The sequence below is a fragment of the Oncorhynchus clarkii genome, chromosome 6 (assembly GCF_045791955.1).
Source record: "Oncorhynchus clarkii lewisi isolate Uvic-CL-2024 chromosome 6, UVic_Ocla_1.0, whole genome shotgun sequence".
In the NCBI taxonomy this organism is placed as follows: domain Eukaryota; kingdom Metazoa; phylum Chordata; class Actinopteri; order Salmoniformes; family Salmonidae; genus Oncorhynchus; species Oncorhynchus clarkii.
The window spans coordinates 879,875-897,500 of NC_092152.1; the positions used below are offsets into that span (position 1 = coordinate 879,875).

The window sequence follows — 17,626 nt, forward strand, 5'->3', positions numbered from 1 at the left end:
AACAGCTGTCTCTGATTGGGAACCATATCAGGCCAACATAGATATACATAACCCCCTAGACCTACAACAACCCTAGACATACAAAAACCCTAGACAATACAAAAACTAGCGTACCCACCCTAGTCACAGCCTGACCTAACCAAAATATAAAGAAAACAGAGATATCTCAGGTCAGAGCGTGACACTGCCCTTCCAAGCCACAGGAGACATCATTCAGGTACTATTATCATGGTTTCCACCACCGTGCTGTCTCAGAGCGAGACCGTGCAACTAGCGTCAGAGAACTTTGAACAAATGATGACTTTCTGTAACATCCACACTCAAGATCCAGGCTGTATCACAACCGGCTGTGATTGGGAGTCCCATAGGGCCGCGCACAATTGGCCCAGCGTCGTCCGGCTTTGGCTGTCATTGTAAATAAGAATTTGTTCTTAACTGACTTGAGTAGTTAAATATATATAATTAAATGTAAAAAAAGAAAAAGATTCAGAACTTTGAGAGCCTTCTGTCACTTCTTCTGTCCTCTAGCGCTGTCTAGGATTCATAGCCTTCTGTCACTTCTTCTGTCCTCTAGGGCTGTCTAGGATTCATAGTGTTCTGTCACTTCTTCTGTCCTCTAGGGCTGTCTAGGATTCAGTGTTCTGTCACTTCTTCTGTCCTCTAGGGCTGTCTAGGATTCATAGTGTTCTGTCACTTCTTCTTTCCTCTAGGGCTGTCGAGGATTCTGGTAGAGATCAGGCCAGACTGGAGGGCCAGCGGAGAGGCTGATGTTTTCTTCACATCACACCAAGACGCTGTCTCAGCCATAATCCGGGACAAGGCATACATGTCTGTCCATATCAACTCAGCAAGAAAAGAAACGTCCTCTCACTGTCAATTGCATTTATTTTCAGCAAATTTAACGTGTAAATATTTGTATGAACATAAGAGATTCAACAACTGAGACATAAACTGAACAAGTTCCACAGACATGTGACTAACAGAAATGGAATAATGTGTCCCTGAACAAAGGGGGGGGGCCTGCAGGAAGGGTACCACATGAGGGAGGAGGATGTCTTCCCTGTAACGCACAGTGTTGAGATTGCCTGCAATGACAACAAGCTCAGTCCGATGATGCTGTGACATAGCGCCCCAGACCATGACGGACCCTCCACCTCCACCTCCTCCAAATCAATCCTGCTCCAGAGTACAGGCCTCAGTGTAACGCTCATTCCGTCGACGATAAACGCGAATCCGACCATTACCCCTGGTGAGAAAAAAACGTGACTCGTGAGTGAAGAGCACTTTCTGCCAGTCCTGTCTTGTCCAGCGACGTTGTTGCCGGTGATGTCTGGTGAGGACCTGCCTTTACAACAGGCCTAGCCCTCAGTCAAGCCTCTCTCAGCCTATTGAGGACAGTCTGAGCACTGATGGAGGGATTGTGCGTTCCTGGTGTAACTCGGGCAGTTGTTGCGGAGTACGAACATTGCAATTTATTGCCCTGGCCACATCTGCAGTCCTCATGCCTCCTTGCAGCATGCCTAAGACACGTTCACGCAGATGAGCAGGGACCCTGGACATCTTTCTTTTGGTGTTTTTCAGTCAGTAGAAATGCCTCTTTAGTGTCCTAAGTTTTCATAACTGTGACCTTAATTGCCTACCGTCTGTAAGCTGTCAGCATCTTAACAACCGTTCCACAGGTGCATGTTTATTAATTGTTTATGTTCATTGAACAAGCATGGGAAACAGTGTTTAAACCCTTTAGAATGAAGATCTGTGAAGTTATTTGGATTTTTACGAATTATCTTGGAAAGACAGTGTCCTGAAAAGGGATGTTTCTTTTTTTGCTGAGTTTATGACTCATTCTCTATACTCTATATATTCCCGTTTACTCCTAGAAGCAGAATGTCAACCTAAACCCGTTTTTGTTTTCTGTGCAGAAGAGAGATGCATTGAGCTGTTCCTGAATTTAGCATCAACAGATGAGGGGAAATGAAGTTTGTAAGGTTGGTCTGAATTTAAAGTTCTAGGTTAGATTATAAGATTAAAAATGAAATATTGTAATATGAAACTGAACTGGGGAATATTGGCTAAATTATTTAGGATCAGAAATGTATTTGGTTATGTTTGGGTCTGCAGGTGATTCCACCTGGAGGGCTGTCCTCTCCAAGGCTGAACGATCGGTATCAGAATGACTAGGAGGGCTGTCCTCGTCAAGGCTGAACGATCGGTATCAGAATGACTAGGAGGGCTGTCCTCTCCAAGGCTGAACGATCGGTATCAGAATGACTAGGGCTGTCGTCGTCAAGGCTGAACGATCGGTATCAGAATGACTAGGAGGGCTGTCCTCTCCAAGGCTGAACGATCGGTATCAGAATGACTAGGAGGGCTGTCCTCTCCAAGGCTGAACGATCGGTATCAGAATGACTAGGAGGGCTGTCCTCGTCAAGGCTGAACGATCGGTATCAGAATGACTAGGAGGGCTGTCCTCTCCAAGGCTGAACGATCGGTATCAGAATGACTAGGAGGGCTGTCCCCTCTAAGGCTGGACGATCGGTATCAGAATGAATAGGACTGGAGTTCTGCTCTCTGTATTAGTGCTCTGTTGTTCTGTGGATGGCGTGGTCCCAACACCATCAATACCTTCCTGCTGAAGCCATTGTTGGTAGCCGTTTTCAATCTACTCCATTACATTGACATTTTAGTGGAGACTCAGGCTCTTGTGCAGGTGGTGTCTGATGTTTTCATACTCTGGTGGAAGATGGGCAGGGACTACTGTCCAACAGCAAGCCATGTGCCATATCACTATGGAACAGGTTTATAATAAGGAGTGGGGCTATGTCACTATGGAACAGGTTTATAATAAAGAGTGGGGCTATGTCACTATGGAACAGGTTTATAATAAGGAGTGGAGCTATGTCACTATGGAACAGGTTTATAATAAAGAGTGGGGCTATGTCACTATGGAACAGGTTTATAATAAGGAGTGGAGCTATGTCACTATGGAACAGGTTTATAATAAAGAGTGGGGCTATGTCACTATGGAACACGTTTATAATAAGGAGTGGGGCTATGTCACTATGGAACAGGTTTATAATAAAGAGTGGGGCTATGTCACTATGGAACAGGTTTATAATAAGGAGTGGAGCTATGTCACTATGGAACAGGTTTATAATAAAGAGTGGGGCTATGTCACTATGGAACAGGTTTATAATAAGGAGTGGAGCTATGTCACTATGGAACAGGTTTATAATAAAGAGTGGGGCTATGTCACTATGGAACACGTTTATAATAAGGAGTGGGGCTATGTCACTATGGAACAGGTTTATAATAAAGAGTGGGGCTATGTCACTATGGAACAGGTTTATAATAAGGAGTGGAGCTATGTCACTATGGAACAGGTTTATAATAAAGAGTGGGGCTATGTCACTATGGAACAGGTTTATAATAAGGAGTGGGGCTATGTCACTATGGAACAGGTTTATAATAAAGAGTGTGGCTATGTCACTATGGAACAGGTTTATAATAAGGAGTGGAGCTATGTCACTATGGAACAGGTTTATAATAAGGAGTGGGGCTATGTCACTATGGAACAGGTTTATAATAAAGAGTGGGGCTATGTCACTATGGAACAGGTTTATAATAAGGAGTGGGGCTATGTCACTATGGAACAGGTTTATAATAAAGAGTGTGGCTATGTCACTATGGAACAGGTTTATAATAAAGAGTGGGGCTATGTCACTATGGAACAGGTTTATAATAAGGAGTGGAGCTATGTCACTATGGAACAGGTTTATAATAAGGAGTGGGGCTATGTCACTATGGAGCAGGTTTATAATAAGGAGTGGGGCTATGTCACTATGGAACAGGTTTATAATAAAGAGTGGGGCTATGTCACTATGGAACAGGTTTATAATAAAGAGTGGGGCTATGTCACTATGGAACAGGTTTATAATAAGGAGTGGGGCTATGTCACTATGGAACAGGTTTATAATAAGGAGTGGGGCTATGTCACTATGGAACAGGTTTATAATAAGGAGTGGGGCTATGTCACTTTGGAGCAGGTAGTGAAATGTTGTAATTGTGTCACCGAGTTGAAAAAGGATCCCAATAGTGGGATGAAGAAGCAAGGTGTAGCGGGTACAGAACAGGAACAGCAAGGTGTAGCGGGTACAGAACAGGAACAGCAAGGTGTAGCGGGTACAGAACAGGAACAGCAAGGTGTAGCGGGTACAGAACAGGAACAGCAAGGTGTAGCGGGTACAGAACAGGAACAGCAAGGTGTAGCGGGTACAGAACAGGAACAGCAAGGTGTAGCGGGTACAGAACAGGAACAGCAAGGTGTAGCGGGTACAGAACAGGAACAGCAAGGTGTAGCGGGTACAGAACAGGAACAGCAAGGTGTAGCGGGTACAGAACAGGAACAGCAAGGTGTAGCGGGTACAGAACAGGAACAGCAAGGTGTAGCGGGTACAGAACAGGAACAGCAAGGTGTAGCGGGTACAGAACAGGAACTTCCACCATAAATAGAACCAGGACACATTTAGTAAACTTGATCAAAGTTTATTGTTGAGCGTCTGGTCCAGTGTTTCTTTAAAGTATCAACAAAAATAATAATTAGTATTTTTCATGAAGATAATTATGACGTAGAACCCAACACATGAGGACGTAGAAACCAACGACGTAGAACCCAACACAACGACGTAGGAACCCAACACATGAGGACGTAGAAACCAACGACGTAGAACCCAAAACATGATGTAGAACACAATGACGTAGAACACAACACATGAGGACGTAGAACACATGAGAACGTAGAACCCAGCACACGAGGACGTAGAACACAACGACGTAGAACCCAACACGAGGACGTAGGAACCCAACACAACGACGTAGGAACCCAACACATGAGGACGTAGAACACAACGACGTAGAACCCAACACAACGACGTAGGAACCCAACACATGAGGACGTAGAACCCAACGACGTAGAACCCAACCTGTCTGGCCTTGATCTCTGAGCTGCCAGATCAATAGTAAAAATGTATTGTGGAAGGACCACCAGAGGGCAGGCTGGGCTCACGGATAGTAGCCCAACAAGGCATGGGAGACAAGGTAACCAGAGGGCAGGCTGGGCTCACGGATAGTAGCCCAACAAGGCATGGGAGACAAGGTAACCAGAGGGCAGGCTGGGCTCACGGATAGTAGCCCAACAAGGCATGGGAGACAAGGTAACCAGAGGGCAGGCTGGGCTCACGGATAGTAGCCCAACAAGGCATGGGAGACAAGGTAACCAGAGGGCAGGCTGGGCTCACGGATAGTAGCCCAACAAGGCATGGGAGACAAGGTAACCAGAGGGCAGGCTGGGCTCATGGATAGTAGCCCAACAAAGCATGGGAGACAAGGTAACCAGAGGCAATTAAGCACAGCTGACGGTACGAATGACATATTCTCCTTCCCCTATAAGAGAGAGAATGGAACCAGCAGAGAGGGGGGGAAAACTATCTCTGGAAGATGGCCACCGAGAGAGAGGAGCTATCCAGGAAGAACCACTGAGACGGTGACAATCCCATGACTTTTTGTTGTAGTTTAAAGATAATCCTATTGTGTTCCTGTTTCATCTGGAGAAGAAGATGTATGTTTTTCCTTGGAAGATTTTCATTGATTATGTTGAGTGTTTGTGTTGACCCAATGCCCTCAATAGAGAACTGTGTTCAATCCAGAAAACCTACTCCTGACTCGTTTCTTCCACCTTTCTGCTTTAGAGTGACGCCCAATTACTTGGTCCGCTCACAGTATATTCAATGTTGCTTTTTGTTTGACCGCTAGGTTTTATGTCTCATAATGTGGTGCTCATAGAATCTCTGTGGGCCTAGGTCAAATCAAATCAAATGTATTTATATAGCCCTTCAGCTGATATCTCAAAGTGCTGTACAGAAACCCAGCCTAAATCCCAAACAGCAAGCAATGCAGGTGTAGAAGCACGGTCGCTCGGTGTAAAGATTTGTCATTTAACTTTTATTGTGGGATAAACATAACCAGTCATGATGTTTTCACCCAATTGTCAAATAACTACTTCAAAAGGACCCTTTACGAGGCGACCCTCACACGTTCATCCACTTGAGACATATTTCCAGCATCCGAACAGGAGTGAATGGAAAGAAATATGTAACCCAAAACACCCCAAAGTGTTTGGGCCAGAATGTCCTCGTCCGCTGCTGTCCGCGTGCGTCTCGGTCACTCATCTCTGCCGTGGCAAAATGCCTGTTTTCTCCATTGGAAACACAACGCATTTTGGAATGTAGGCTATATCACATGCTTTCAAGTAGACTATATCACCTGTTTCCAAGTAGGCTATATCACCTTTTTCCATGTAGGCTCACATGCATCACATGCATCACATGCTTCCAAGTAGACTATATCACCCATTTCCAAGTAGACTATATCACCCATTTCCAAGTAGACTATATCACCCATTTCCAAGTAGGCTATATCACCCATTTCCAAGTAGACTATATCACCCATTTCCAAGTAGGCTATATCACCCATTTCCAAGTAGACTAAATCACCTGTTTCCAAAGCCATTTCTTCTCCTCTGACGTGGTAATGAGAAATAATGCTGTTATAGCCAACGTTTTTTAATTATAAAAAAAAAATGATTGATGGATTACTGGTATTTCTTTTGCCGGGACGCCGAATAAAAATATACCCTCTCTACCACCCCCCCCCCCCCCCCCTCCTCCAACCCCCCCATACAGATCGGTGTACAGGCTGTGAACGTTTACCTTTCTACCAACCCCCCCCCCCCCCTCCTCGTACAGATCTGGGATCAGTCTGTGAACGTTTACCTTTCTACCAACCCCCCCTCACAGATCTGGGACCAGGCTGTGAACGTTTACCTTTCTACCAATGCCCCCTCCTCTAACCCCCCGTACAGATCTGGGATCAGGCTGTGAACGTTTACCTTTCTACCAACCCCCCCCCCTCCTCCAACCCCCCGTACAGATCTGGGATCAGGCTGTGAACGTTTACCTTTCTACCAACCCCCCCCCCCCCCCCTCCTCCAACCCCCCGTACAGATCTGGGATCAGGCTGTGAAACGTTTACCTTTCTACCAACCCCCCCCCCCCCCTCCTCCAACCCCCCCTTACAGATCGGTGTACAGGCTGTGAACGTTTACCTTTCTACCACCTTTGAACGTTTGGTGTCTCTCTCAGGCAGGGCTGGGTGTGTACTGCTGCGTTGGCAGGAGTCACATATATGTTGACGGAGGGGAGGGGAGGGGCAGCCCATTGGCCAGACAGCTGTCATAGAACACCCTGGCTCTATAGAAGGAGTTAAATCCTTCTGTTTTAAGGCAGAGCTTATTTTCAGTAACCAGTTGAGACATTAGAGGAGCTCAGGGGGAGGATCATGTCAACTAGATTGAGACATGGTCAGTGAAACCCTTCAGTTTGAGGAAGTCATTATGTCAGAGGAAGACAGACATCATGGTCAGTGAAACCCTTCAGTTTGAGGAAGTCATTATGTCAGACATCATGGTCAGTGAAACCCTTCAGTTTGAGGAAGTCATTATGTCAGAGGAAGACAGACATCATGGTCAGTGAAACCCTTCAGTTTGAGGAAGTCATTATGTCAGACATCATGGTCAGTGAAACCCTTCAGTTTGAGGAAGTCATTATGTCAGACATCATGGTCAGTGAAACCCTTCAGTTTGAGGAAGTCATTATGTCAGACATCATGGTCAGTGAAACCCTTCAGTTTGAGGAAGTCATTATGTCAGACATCATGGTCAGTGAAACCCTTCAGTTTGAGGGCTGATCAAGACAAGACTCCTCCTGGAAAAGAGAAGGCAACATCTGATAGTTCGTAAACAGCAATAATGGCAGATCCTATGTAGATGTATTAATCTGAGTATAGATCCTATGTAGATGTATAGATCCTATGTAGATGTATAGATCCTATGTAGATGTATTAATCTGAGTATAGATCCTATGTAGATGTATTAATCTGAGTATAGATGTATAGAGCCTATGTAGATGTATAGATCCTATGTAGATGTATTCATCTGAGTATAGACTAGAACCAAAGTATGAATCAGTTTAAAATAGTTTTAACTTACCTGCTCATCCTCATTTTGTGACATTGACCTTCAAGACGAGAGAGAGATGTTAAACTTTAATTTAGCAAGGCAATGAGAATACACTGATTAAACTTTAATTTAGCAAGGCAATGAGAATACACTGATTAAACTTTAATTTAGCAAGGCAATGAGACTACACTGATTAAACTTTAATTTAGCAAGGCAATGAGACTTTTACACTGATTAAAAGGACTAAACTTTACTCAACCCTGCACAAGTTAAACCTAACTAAACCATTACTTACATGTTGGACCCTGGACCGCTCGTGTCATCTACCACAGCACATAGTTGATGATTCTCCTTCTTCACTGCCTCCAGTTCCTATAACAAACATCATTATTAGTGGGGGGTACTTTGAACATGTTCAGATGAGCTTGAAAATATGATTGTTAAAGATGTTTTTTTAAATTCCCTGTGAAGGAGCTAGGAGCACGGTGCTGTACCTTCCGGATGTCTTCCAGGTCTCTCTGGGGGGCCGAGGTCAACTTCTCCCCAGACACAGGCTCTATATACTGGCTACCTCCACCACTACCCCTCCCTCTCCTCAGCTCCAGCTCCAAACATGACCTGACACCACACACAATAAGAGTTGCTATAGCGATAGCCTGGAGGATACAGACCAGCAGACACAATAAGAGTTGCTATAGCGATAGCCTGGAGGATACAGAACACCACACACACAATAAGGGTTGCTATAGCAATAGCCTGGAGGATACAGAACACCACACACACAATACGAGTTGCTATGGCGATAGCCTGGAGGATACAGAACAGCAGACACAATAAGAGTTGCTATAGCGATAGCCTGGAGGATACAGAACACTACACACACAATAAGAGTTGCTATAGCGATAGCCTGGCGGATACAGAACACCACACACAATAAGAGTTGCTATAGCGACAGCCTGGAGGATACAGACCAGCAGACACAATAAGAGTTGCTATAGCGATAGTCTGGAGGATACAGACCAGCAGACACAATGAGAGTTGCTATAGCGACAGCCTGGAGGATACAGACCAGCAGACACAATAAGAGTTGCTATAGCGATAGTCTGGAGGATACAGACCAGCAGACACAATGAGAGTTGCTATAGCGATAGCCTGGAGGATACAGAACAGCAGACACAATAAGAGTTGCTATGGCGATAGCCTGGAGGATACAGAACAGCAGACACAATAAGAGTTGCTATAGCGACAGCCTGGAGGATACAGAACACCACACACAATAAGAGTTGCTATAGCGACAGCCTGGAGGATATAGACCAGCAGACACAATAAGAGTTGCTATAGCGATAGCCTGGAGGATACAGAACACCGCACACAATAAGAGTTGCTATAGCGACAGCCTGGAGGATACAGAACAGCAGAGTGGGCCAGTCTTGTGTCACCCCCCCTAGTTACCTGTGTTTCCTGAGATGTTCCACCTCCAGCTGTAGAGCGTCTATCTTCTCTCCAAACTCCTGTTTGAACATTCTATTATCCTCCCCTGCCTGGTCCCTCTCTGTCTCCGCCTGACGGGATCTGAACCAGGGGTGGGAGGGGATGAAAACTACAGAAGACGTCATGAACTTAAGATAAAATGAAAAGTAAAGGACAGGGAGAAACCTTTTTTTCAAAAGAAGATAAACAGGGAAAACAAAGCTAGGATGAACATAAAGAGAACAACAGACGCTCCCCTCCAATCACCCGGGAGAACGACAGACGCTCCCCCTCCAATCACCCGGGAGAACGACAGGGGCTCCCCCTCCAATCACCCGGGAGAACGACAGACGCTCCCCCTCCAATCACCCGGGAGTACGACAGGGGCTCCCCTCCAATCACCCGGGAGAACGACAGGCGCTCCCCTCCAATCACCCGGGAGAACGACAGACGCTCCCCCTCCAATCACCCGGGAGAACGACAGACGCTCCCCCTCCAATCACCCGGGAGAACGACAGGCGCTCCCCTCCAATCACCCGGGAGAACGACAGGCGCTCCCCTCCAATCACCCGGGAGAACAACAGGCGCTCCCCTCCAATCACCCGGGAGAACGACAGACGCTCCCCCTCCAATCATCCGGGAGAACGACAGACGCTCCCCCTCCAATCACCCGGGAGAACGACAGACGCTCCCCCTCCAATCACCCGGGAGAACGACAGACGCTCCCCTCCAATCATCCGGGAGAACGACAGGGGCTCCCCTCCAATCATCCGGGAGAGAGACAGGGGCTCCCCTCCAATCACCCGGGAGAACGACAGACGCTCCCCCTCCAATCATCCGGGAGAATGACAGACGCTCCCCTCCAATCATCCGGGAGAACGACAGGCGCTCCCCTCCAATCACTCGGGAGAACGACAGGCGCTCCCCTCCAATCACCCGGGAGAACGACAGGCGCTCCCCTCCAATCTCCCGGGAGAACGACAGGTGCTCCCCTCCAATCTCCCGGGAGAACGACAGGCGCTCCCCTCCAATCACCCGGGAGAACGACAGGCGCTCCCCTCCAATCATCCGGGAGAACGACAGACGCTCCCCCTCCAATCACCCGGGAGAACGACAGACGCTCCCCCTCCAATCACCAGGGAGAACGACAGACGCTCCCCCTCCAATCACCCGGGAGAACGACAGACGCTCCCCCTCCAATCATCCGGGAGAACGACAGACGCTCCCCCTTCAATCACCCGGGAGAACGACAGACGCTCCTCCTTCAATCACCCGGGAGAACGACAGACGCTCCTCCTCCAATCACCCGGGAGAACGACAGGCGCTCCCCTCCAATCACCCGGGAGAACGACAGGCGCTCCCCTCCAATCACCCGGGAGAACGACAGGCGCTCCCCTCCAATCACCCGGGAGAACGACAGGCGCTCCCCTCCAATCACCCGGGAGAACGACAGGCGCTTCCCTTCCAATCATCCAGGAGAACGACAGGCGCTCCCCTCCAATCACCCGGGAGAACGACAGGCGCTCCCCTCCAATCACCCGGGAGAACGACAGGCGCTCCCCTCCAATCACCCGGGAGAACGGCAGGCGCTCCCCTCCAATCATCCAGGAGAAGCAGACCAGTAGGAGAAGTTTGATTGGATCGTTTTTATTATGCTAGTATTGACGTCCACAGACACATCATTTAGCCTTGCTGTGCTCTGGGATTGCTTTATCGTCATGCTATCCTGGACTGACCCTTCACATTTTCAGTCAAGGTTATGGTTGATCCAGGACATATTATAGACCCTGACATGATAGATGCGTTTAAGTGTGCTCCGCGCTCCGACTTGTTATTTTAGCCACAAACTGATCTGAGACCAGGCTACTGCTCCATACAGCACAGACTGATCTGGGACCTGGCCACTGCTCCATACAGCACAGACTGATCTGAGACCAGGCTACTGCTCCATACAGCACAGACTGATCTGAGACCAGGCTACTGCTCCATACAGCACAGACTGATCTGAGACCAGGCCACTGCTCCATACAGCACAGACTGATCTGAGACCAGGCCACTGCTCCATACAGCACAGACTGATCTGAGACCAGGCCACTGCTCCATACAGCACAGACTGATCTGAGACCAGGCCACTGCTCCATACAGCACAGACTGATCTGGGACCAGGCTACTGCTCCATACAGCACAGACTGATCTGGGACCAGGCTACTGCTCCATACAGCACAGACTGATCTGGGACCAGGCCACTGCTCCATACAGCACAGACTGATCTGGGACCAGGCCACTGCTCCATACAGCAGTGAGTGGCCAACAGCATGGTTCCACAGAAAGCTGTATGGAGTCAGACTAGCGAAGGAAGCACAGCTACAAACTGTGTGTGCTGTATGGTCTAGATGTCATGGTACGGTACTTTATACCATGACATTAGGGTTGGGCCTAATGCTGATTGGTTAAAACCGCATTCCAGGCGGTGTCTATTCCACAAGTTACCACCGGTTAAATCTATGACGTTAAAATGCTTATTTACTCTGTTCCATCTGACTGCACCAATCCACTGTCTCATCAGCCCAGCCAGGCAATTTATAAACCCCATCTCCACTGTAAAAAGCATCAAGACATTATCTCCCACTTCTTTTAAACTAGCAATTGGTTTTCAACAGCGGAGATTTAATAAAACTTGCGGTCTGTCTCTCTGACATTTGCAATGTCAGTTTCAAAATTGAAATTCCATCTCCAGCTGACCCATTGTAATGAAAGTGTAGGGGTCGGGACTCAGCCAGTCCAAGTCATGAATCCGCATAATTCTTATGGATATATACAAACAAATGTTAATATAAAAAAGGGTCAAACGAAGTGCAGCTAGTTCGTCAGTCTTTCCAGCTTCAGTTTGAAGTGATGATGTTCGCTGTGTTTTTGGCTAGCTCCTTTGAACAACAGTGTCCTGGTGAGTGAGCACATTTTCCTTGCCAGGCAAAATCGCGCTTCTTTTGCTAATTCTTATGAATGTATCCAAATAACTGTCACTAGAAAACTACTTAAACAAGCATGCAAATACAGCTACTTTGCTGTTATCTGGCTGCACTTTTTGATGTGACTAAGTTAGCCGTAGTTGGCTAGCTAGCAAGCAAAGGACAAGAACGTTGCCAGCCAGTATGGCAATAGAACATTGAGAACGAACGACTGTGTTGCATCCATAGATACAGAACAAAACGACTGGGTCGCGTCTCTGGTAACCGAACTGATACAACGAACGACCAGCCAGCTTGGATAGCAACCCTAGATTTGTGTAAAGATGAAACGGTATGAATACATTTATTAAAAATAAAGCTAATGAAAATGTCAATAATTATTTGAATAGGTTGGTAACCTGCTGTATAAAAGTGATAATGCCTGAGAAGCCCGTGTTTAGAGGACATATTGGCACGGTTTGCCTCAACTTCGTCTCGGGCCTAACAACACCCGTGCCAATATGTCCTCCAAACACGGCCTTCTCAGGCATTATCACTTAACGGTGAAGGAGGCCAGCCCTTTATTAATCATGGGGTGAGAAAGAGGGCTGCTCAGTGGCTGGTTAAGCACGTATGTCTGTATGGTCTAAGGACAAGCTGTACGTAGCATTGGGCTGGTCTAAGGACCTACGGTATGCCACTGTAGGGGGCGTCTGGGTGTGTTGATGTTCAAGAAATAGCAAATATTTAGAGTTTTCAGAACAGTAACATCTCTCTTACTAAAATGGCAGACATCCCAAACCTCTTATCAGGGAACATTCATTACAGCTGTGGGTCTGATATCTTTATTAGCACAGAAAGATGTAGTACTGTGAGTGGAGTCACCCTGCACTGCTAGTCCGACAGAAAGATAGTCTCTGGTGCCCTCTAGCCTGTCTCAGTACAACAGAAAGATAGCCTCTGGTGCCCTCTAGCCTGTCTCAGTATAACAGAAAGATAGCCTCTCTCTGGTGCCCTCTAGCCTGTCTCAGTACAACAGAAAGATAGCCTCTCTCTGGCCCCCTCTAGCCTGTCTCAGTATAACAGAAAGATAGTCTCTGGTGCCCTCTAGCCTGTCTCAGTATAACAGAAAGATAGCCTCTCTCTGGTGCCCTCTAGGCTGTCTCAGTACAACAGAAAGATAGCCTCTGGTGCCCTCTAGCCTGTCTCAGTATAACAGAAAGATAGTCTCTGGTGCCCTCTAGCCTGTCTCAGTACAACAGAAAGATAGCCTCTCTCTGGTGCCCTCTAGCCTGTCTCAGTATAACAGAAAGATAGCCTCTCTCTGGTGCCCTCTAGCCTGTCTCAGTATAACAGAAAGATAGCCTCTCTCTGGCGCCCTCTAGCCTGTCTCAGTATAACAGAAAGATAGCCTCTCTCTGGCGCCCTCTAGCCTGTCTCAGTATAACAGAAAGATAGCCTCTCTCTGGTGCCCTCTAGCCTGTCTCAGTATAACAGAAAGATAGTCTCTGGTGCCCTCTAGCCTGTCTCAGTATAACAGAAAGATAGTCTCTCTCTGGTGCCCTCTAGCCTGTCTCAGTATAACAGAAAGATAGTCTCTGGTGCCCTCTAGCCTGTCTCAGTACAACAGAAAGATAGCCTCTCTCTGGTGCCCTCTAGCCTGTCTCAGTATAACAGAAAGATAGCCTCTCTCTGGTGCCCTCTAGCCTGTCTCAGTATAACAGAAAGATAGCCTCTCTCTGGCGCCCTCTAGCCTGTCTCAGTATAACAGAAAGATAGCCTCTCTCTGGCGCCCTCTAGCCTGTCTCAGTATAACAGAAAGATAGCCTCTCTCTGGTGCCCTCTAGCCTGTCTCAGTATAACAGAAAGATAGTCTCTGGTGCCCTCTAGCCTGTCTCAGTACAACAGAAAGATAGTCTCTCTCTGGTGCCCTCTAGGCTGTCTCAGTATAACAGAAAGATAGCCTCTCTCTGGTGCCCTCTAGCCTGTCTCAGTACAACAGAAAGATAGCCTCTCTCTGGTGCCCTCTAGGCTGTCTCAGTATAACAGAAAGATAGCCCCTCTCTGGTGCCCTCTAGGCTGTCTCAGTATAACAGAAAGATAGCCTCTCTCTGGTGCCCTCTAGCCTGTCTCAGTATAACAGAAAGATAGCCTCTCTCTGGTGCCCTCTAGCCTGTCTCAGTACAACAGAAAGATAGCCTCTCTCTGGTGCCCTCTAGCCTGTCTCAGTATAACAGAAAGATAGCCTCTCTCTGGTGCCCTCTATCCTGTCTCCAGTCCATGCTGCTAATCAAAGTAATGCTGTCAGGAAAACTGTTTAAGGAGAGTTTAGTTTTAGGAAACATAAGATTGTTTAACAGTTAGAAATGAAAAGGTTTAACCGCAACAGATATCATATCAAAATAAATACCCTAGCTTAGTCATTTCTATACTATGCAAAGGTTGGTTGTATGTTTCGATTGGGAATCAGATTTCTGAAACGATGATGTCATTGTGGGGAGCGAAAGGGAAGAGAGGAGAGTCCTATAGTTGCTTCTGAAGCAGTTTCTCTGCATTGGAACTCAAGCTTCTGGCCTGCTTCACACAGTCTTTCTCACTGAGAAGAAGAGAACCAAGAAATGAAAGAAATGGAGAGATAAAAGGACAGAAAGAAGAAGAGGAAGAAGAAGAGGAAGACAGTGGTTATTACAGGGAAAGTATCTGGCTGTAACTCCCTGTGAAGAGAACCTGATTAGACAATGAAACACATTGGTGAGGTTTATTAGACAGACTAGACCTGATAAACACATTAGTGAGGTTTATTAGACAGACTAGACCTGATAAACACACTGGTCTGAGGTTTATTAGACAGACTAGACCTGATAAACACATTAGTGAGGTTTATTAGACAGACTAGACCTGATAAACACACTGGACTGAGGTTGACTAGACCTGATAAACACATTAGTGAGGTTAATTAAACAGACTAGACCTGATAAACACACTGGACTGAGGTTTATTAGACAGACTACACCTGATAAACACACTGGACTGAGGTTTATTAGACAGACTAGACCTGATAAACACACTGGACTGAGGTTTATTAGACAGACTAGACCTGATAAACACATTAGTGAGGTTTATTAGACAGACTACACCTGATAAACACACTGGACTGAGGTTTATTAGACAGACTAGACCTGATAAACACACTGGACTGAGGTTAATTAGACAGACTAGACCTGATAAACACACTGGACTGAGGTTTATTAGACAGACTAGACCTGATAAACACATTAGTGAGGTTAATTAGACAGACTAGACCTGATAAACACACTGGTCTGAGGTTAATTAGACAGACTAGACCTGATAAACACATTGGACTGAGGTTTATTAGACAGACTAGACCTGATAAACACACTGGACTGAGGTTTATTAGACAGACTAGACCTGATAAACACACTGGACTGAGGTTTATTAGACAGACTAGACCTGATAAACACACTGGACTGAGGTTTATTAGACAGACTAGACCTGATAAACACATTAGTGAGGTTTATTAGACAGACTAGACCTGATAAACACACTGGACTGAGGTTTATTAGACAGACTAGACCTGATAAACGCACTGGACTGAGGTTTATTAGACAGACTAGACCTGATAAACACACTGGACTGAGGTTGACTAGACCTGATAAACACATTAGTGAGGTTAATTAAACAGACTAGACCTGATAAACACACTGGACTGAGGTTTATTAGACAGACTAGACCTGATAAACACATTAGTGAGGTTTATTAGACAGACTAGACCTGATAAACACACTGGACTGAGGTTTATTATACAGACTAGACCTGATAAACACATTAGTGAGGTTTATTAGACAGACTAGACCTGATAAACACATTAGTGAGGTTTATTAGACAGACTAGACCTGATAAACACATTAGTGAGGTTTATTAGACAGACTAGACCTGATAAACACACTGGACTGAGGTTTATTAGACAGACTAGACCTGATAAACACATTAGTGAGGTTTATTAGACAGACTAGACCTGATAAACACATTAGTGAGGTTTATTAGACAGACTAGACCTGATAAACACACTGGACTGAGGTTTATGAGACAGACTAGACCTGATAAACACATTAGTGAGGTTAATTAGACAGACTAGACCTGATAAACACACTGGACTGAGGTTTATTAGACAGACTAGACCTGATAAACACATTGGACTGAGGCTGTCAAGAGCTTTGTTTCAGTGGGATCTAAAACAGAACACAGCCAGAAAGCCTCATTCACTCAGGGCCTGTTTCTGGGACTCAGAAAGCCTCATTCACTCAGGGCCTGTTTCTGGGACTCAGAAAGCCTCATTCACTCAGGGCCTGTTTCTGGGACTCAGAAAGCCTCATTCACTCAGGGCCTGTTTCTGGGACTCAGAAAGCCTCATTCACTCAGGGCCTGTTTCTGGGACTCAGAAAGCCTCATTCACTCAGGGCCTGTTTCTGGGACTCAGAAAGCCTCATTCACTCAGGGCCTGTTTCTGGGACTCAGATAAAGACTGACAAAAAAGCATAACAAGTAGATGAAGAATCCCAATGACAGAGCTGCTTTAAGTCCTGGAAAGCAGTTCTGAATGCTTAGTAAACTCATGCGTCCTGTTCTAATCTACTGTGGAAGTACGGTTTCTTGATGTGTTTAGACAGGTTAGCTGACAACGTCTGGAAAACGACGCACACACTTCCACAGAGGTGTGTGTGGTGTTGTGATTCTGGATGGCCAGACAGCTAGCAACAATGACAAGAAGCTGCCATGTGAGGAATCTTAGGTGGCTTGTTTCATCTTGTTCTTGATATCATGTATTGTTTTGACAGGATGTCACATCTATGCTAAAATGGCCAAAATTTGCTAGCTAGCAAACAAACAACTGTAACGATGTATTTGAGGAACAAGTGTTCGTTGTGCAAATGTATTTATGTTTTTAACAAACATTGGCGGCGAAATAGTTTACATGTTGTCAACAATCTGAGCCAATCCTGTCTGTTTGGCACACGCCTCTGTTTTGTTGCTAAACAACGAACCCATCTATAGGCTCCGCCCTGGTCAAATTCCTAGTCAGACCCATAGTCACTTCCTGGTTTGCGTGGATATAGGA

The 17,626-nt window shown here is 46.2% G+C and overlaps 1 protein-coding gene across 4 annotated transcripts in view; it reads right to left on the minus strand.

Annotated features, from left to right (window-relative positions):
• Positions 1 to 7,728: 7,728 nt before the first annotated feature.
• The window catches only part of LOC139410545 (protein RUFY3-like), a 58,936-nt gene continuing 49,038 nt past the window's right edge, over positions 7,729 to 17,626 (minus strand). For 2 of the 4 annotated variants that reach the window (XM_071155815.1, XM_071155816.1), the window contains exons 11-15: positions 9,524 to 9,643; positions 8,566 to 8,689; positions 8,367 to 8,443; positions 8,102 to 8,129; positions 7,729 to 7,817 (exon numbers count right to left, since the gene is read on the minus strand). In XM_071155815.1, coding sequence (XP_071011916.1) covers positions 7,785 to 7,817; positions 8,102 to 8,129; positions 8,367 to 8,443; positions 8,566 to 8,689; positions 9,524 to 9,643 — 382 coding nt within the window. In that variant the 3' untranslated portion in view covers positions 7,729 to 7,784. Of the gene's footprint in view, positions 7,818 to 8,101; positions 8,130 to 8,366; positions 8,444 to 8,565; positions 8,690 to 9,523; positions 9,644 to 14,106; positions 15,086 to 17,626 lie in introns of those variants that run through there. The other 2 variants (XM_071155818.1, XM_071155817.1) reach the window with 2 other exon arrangements.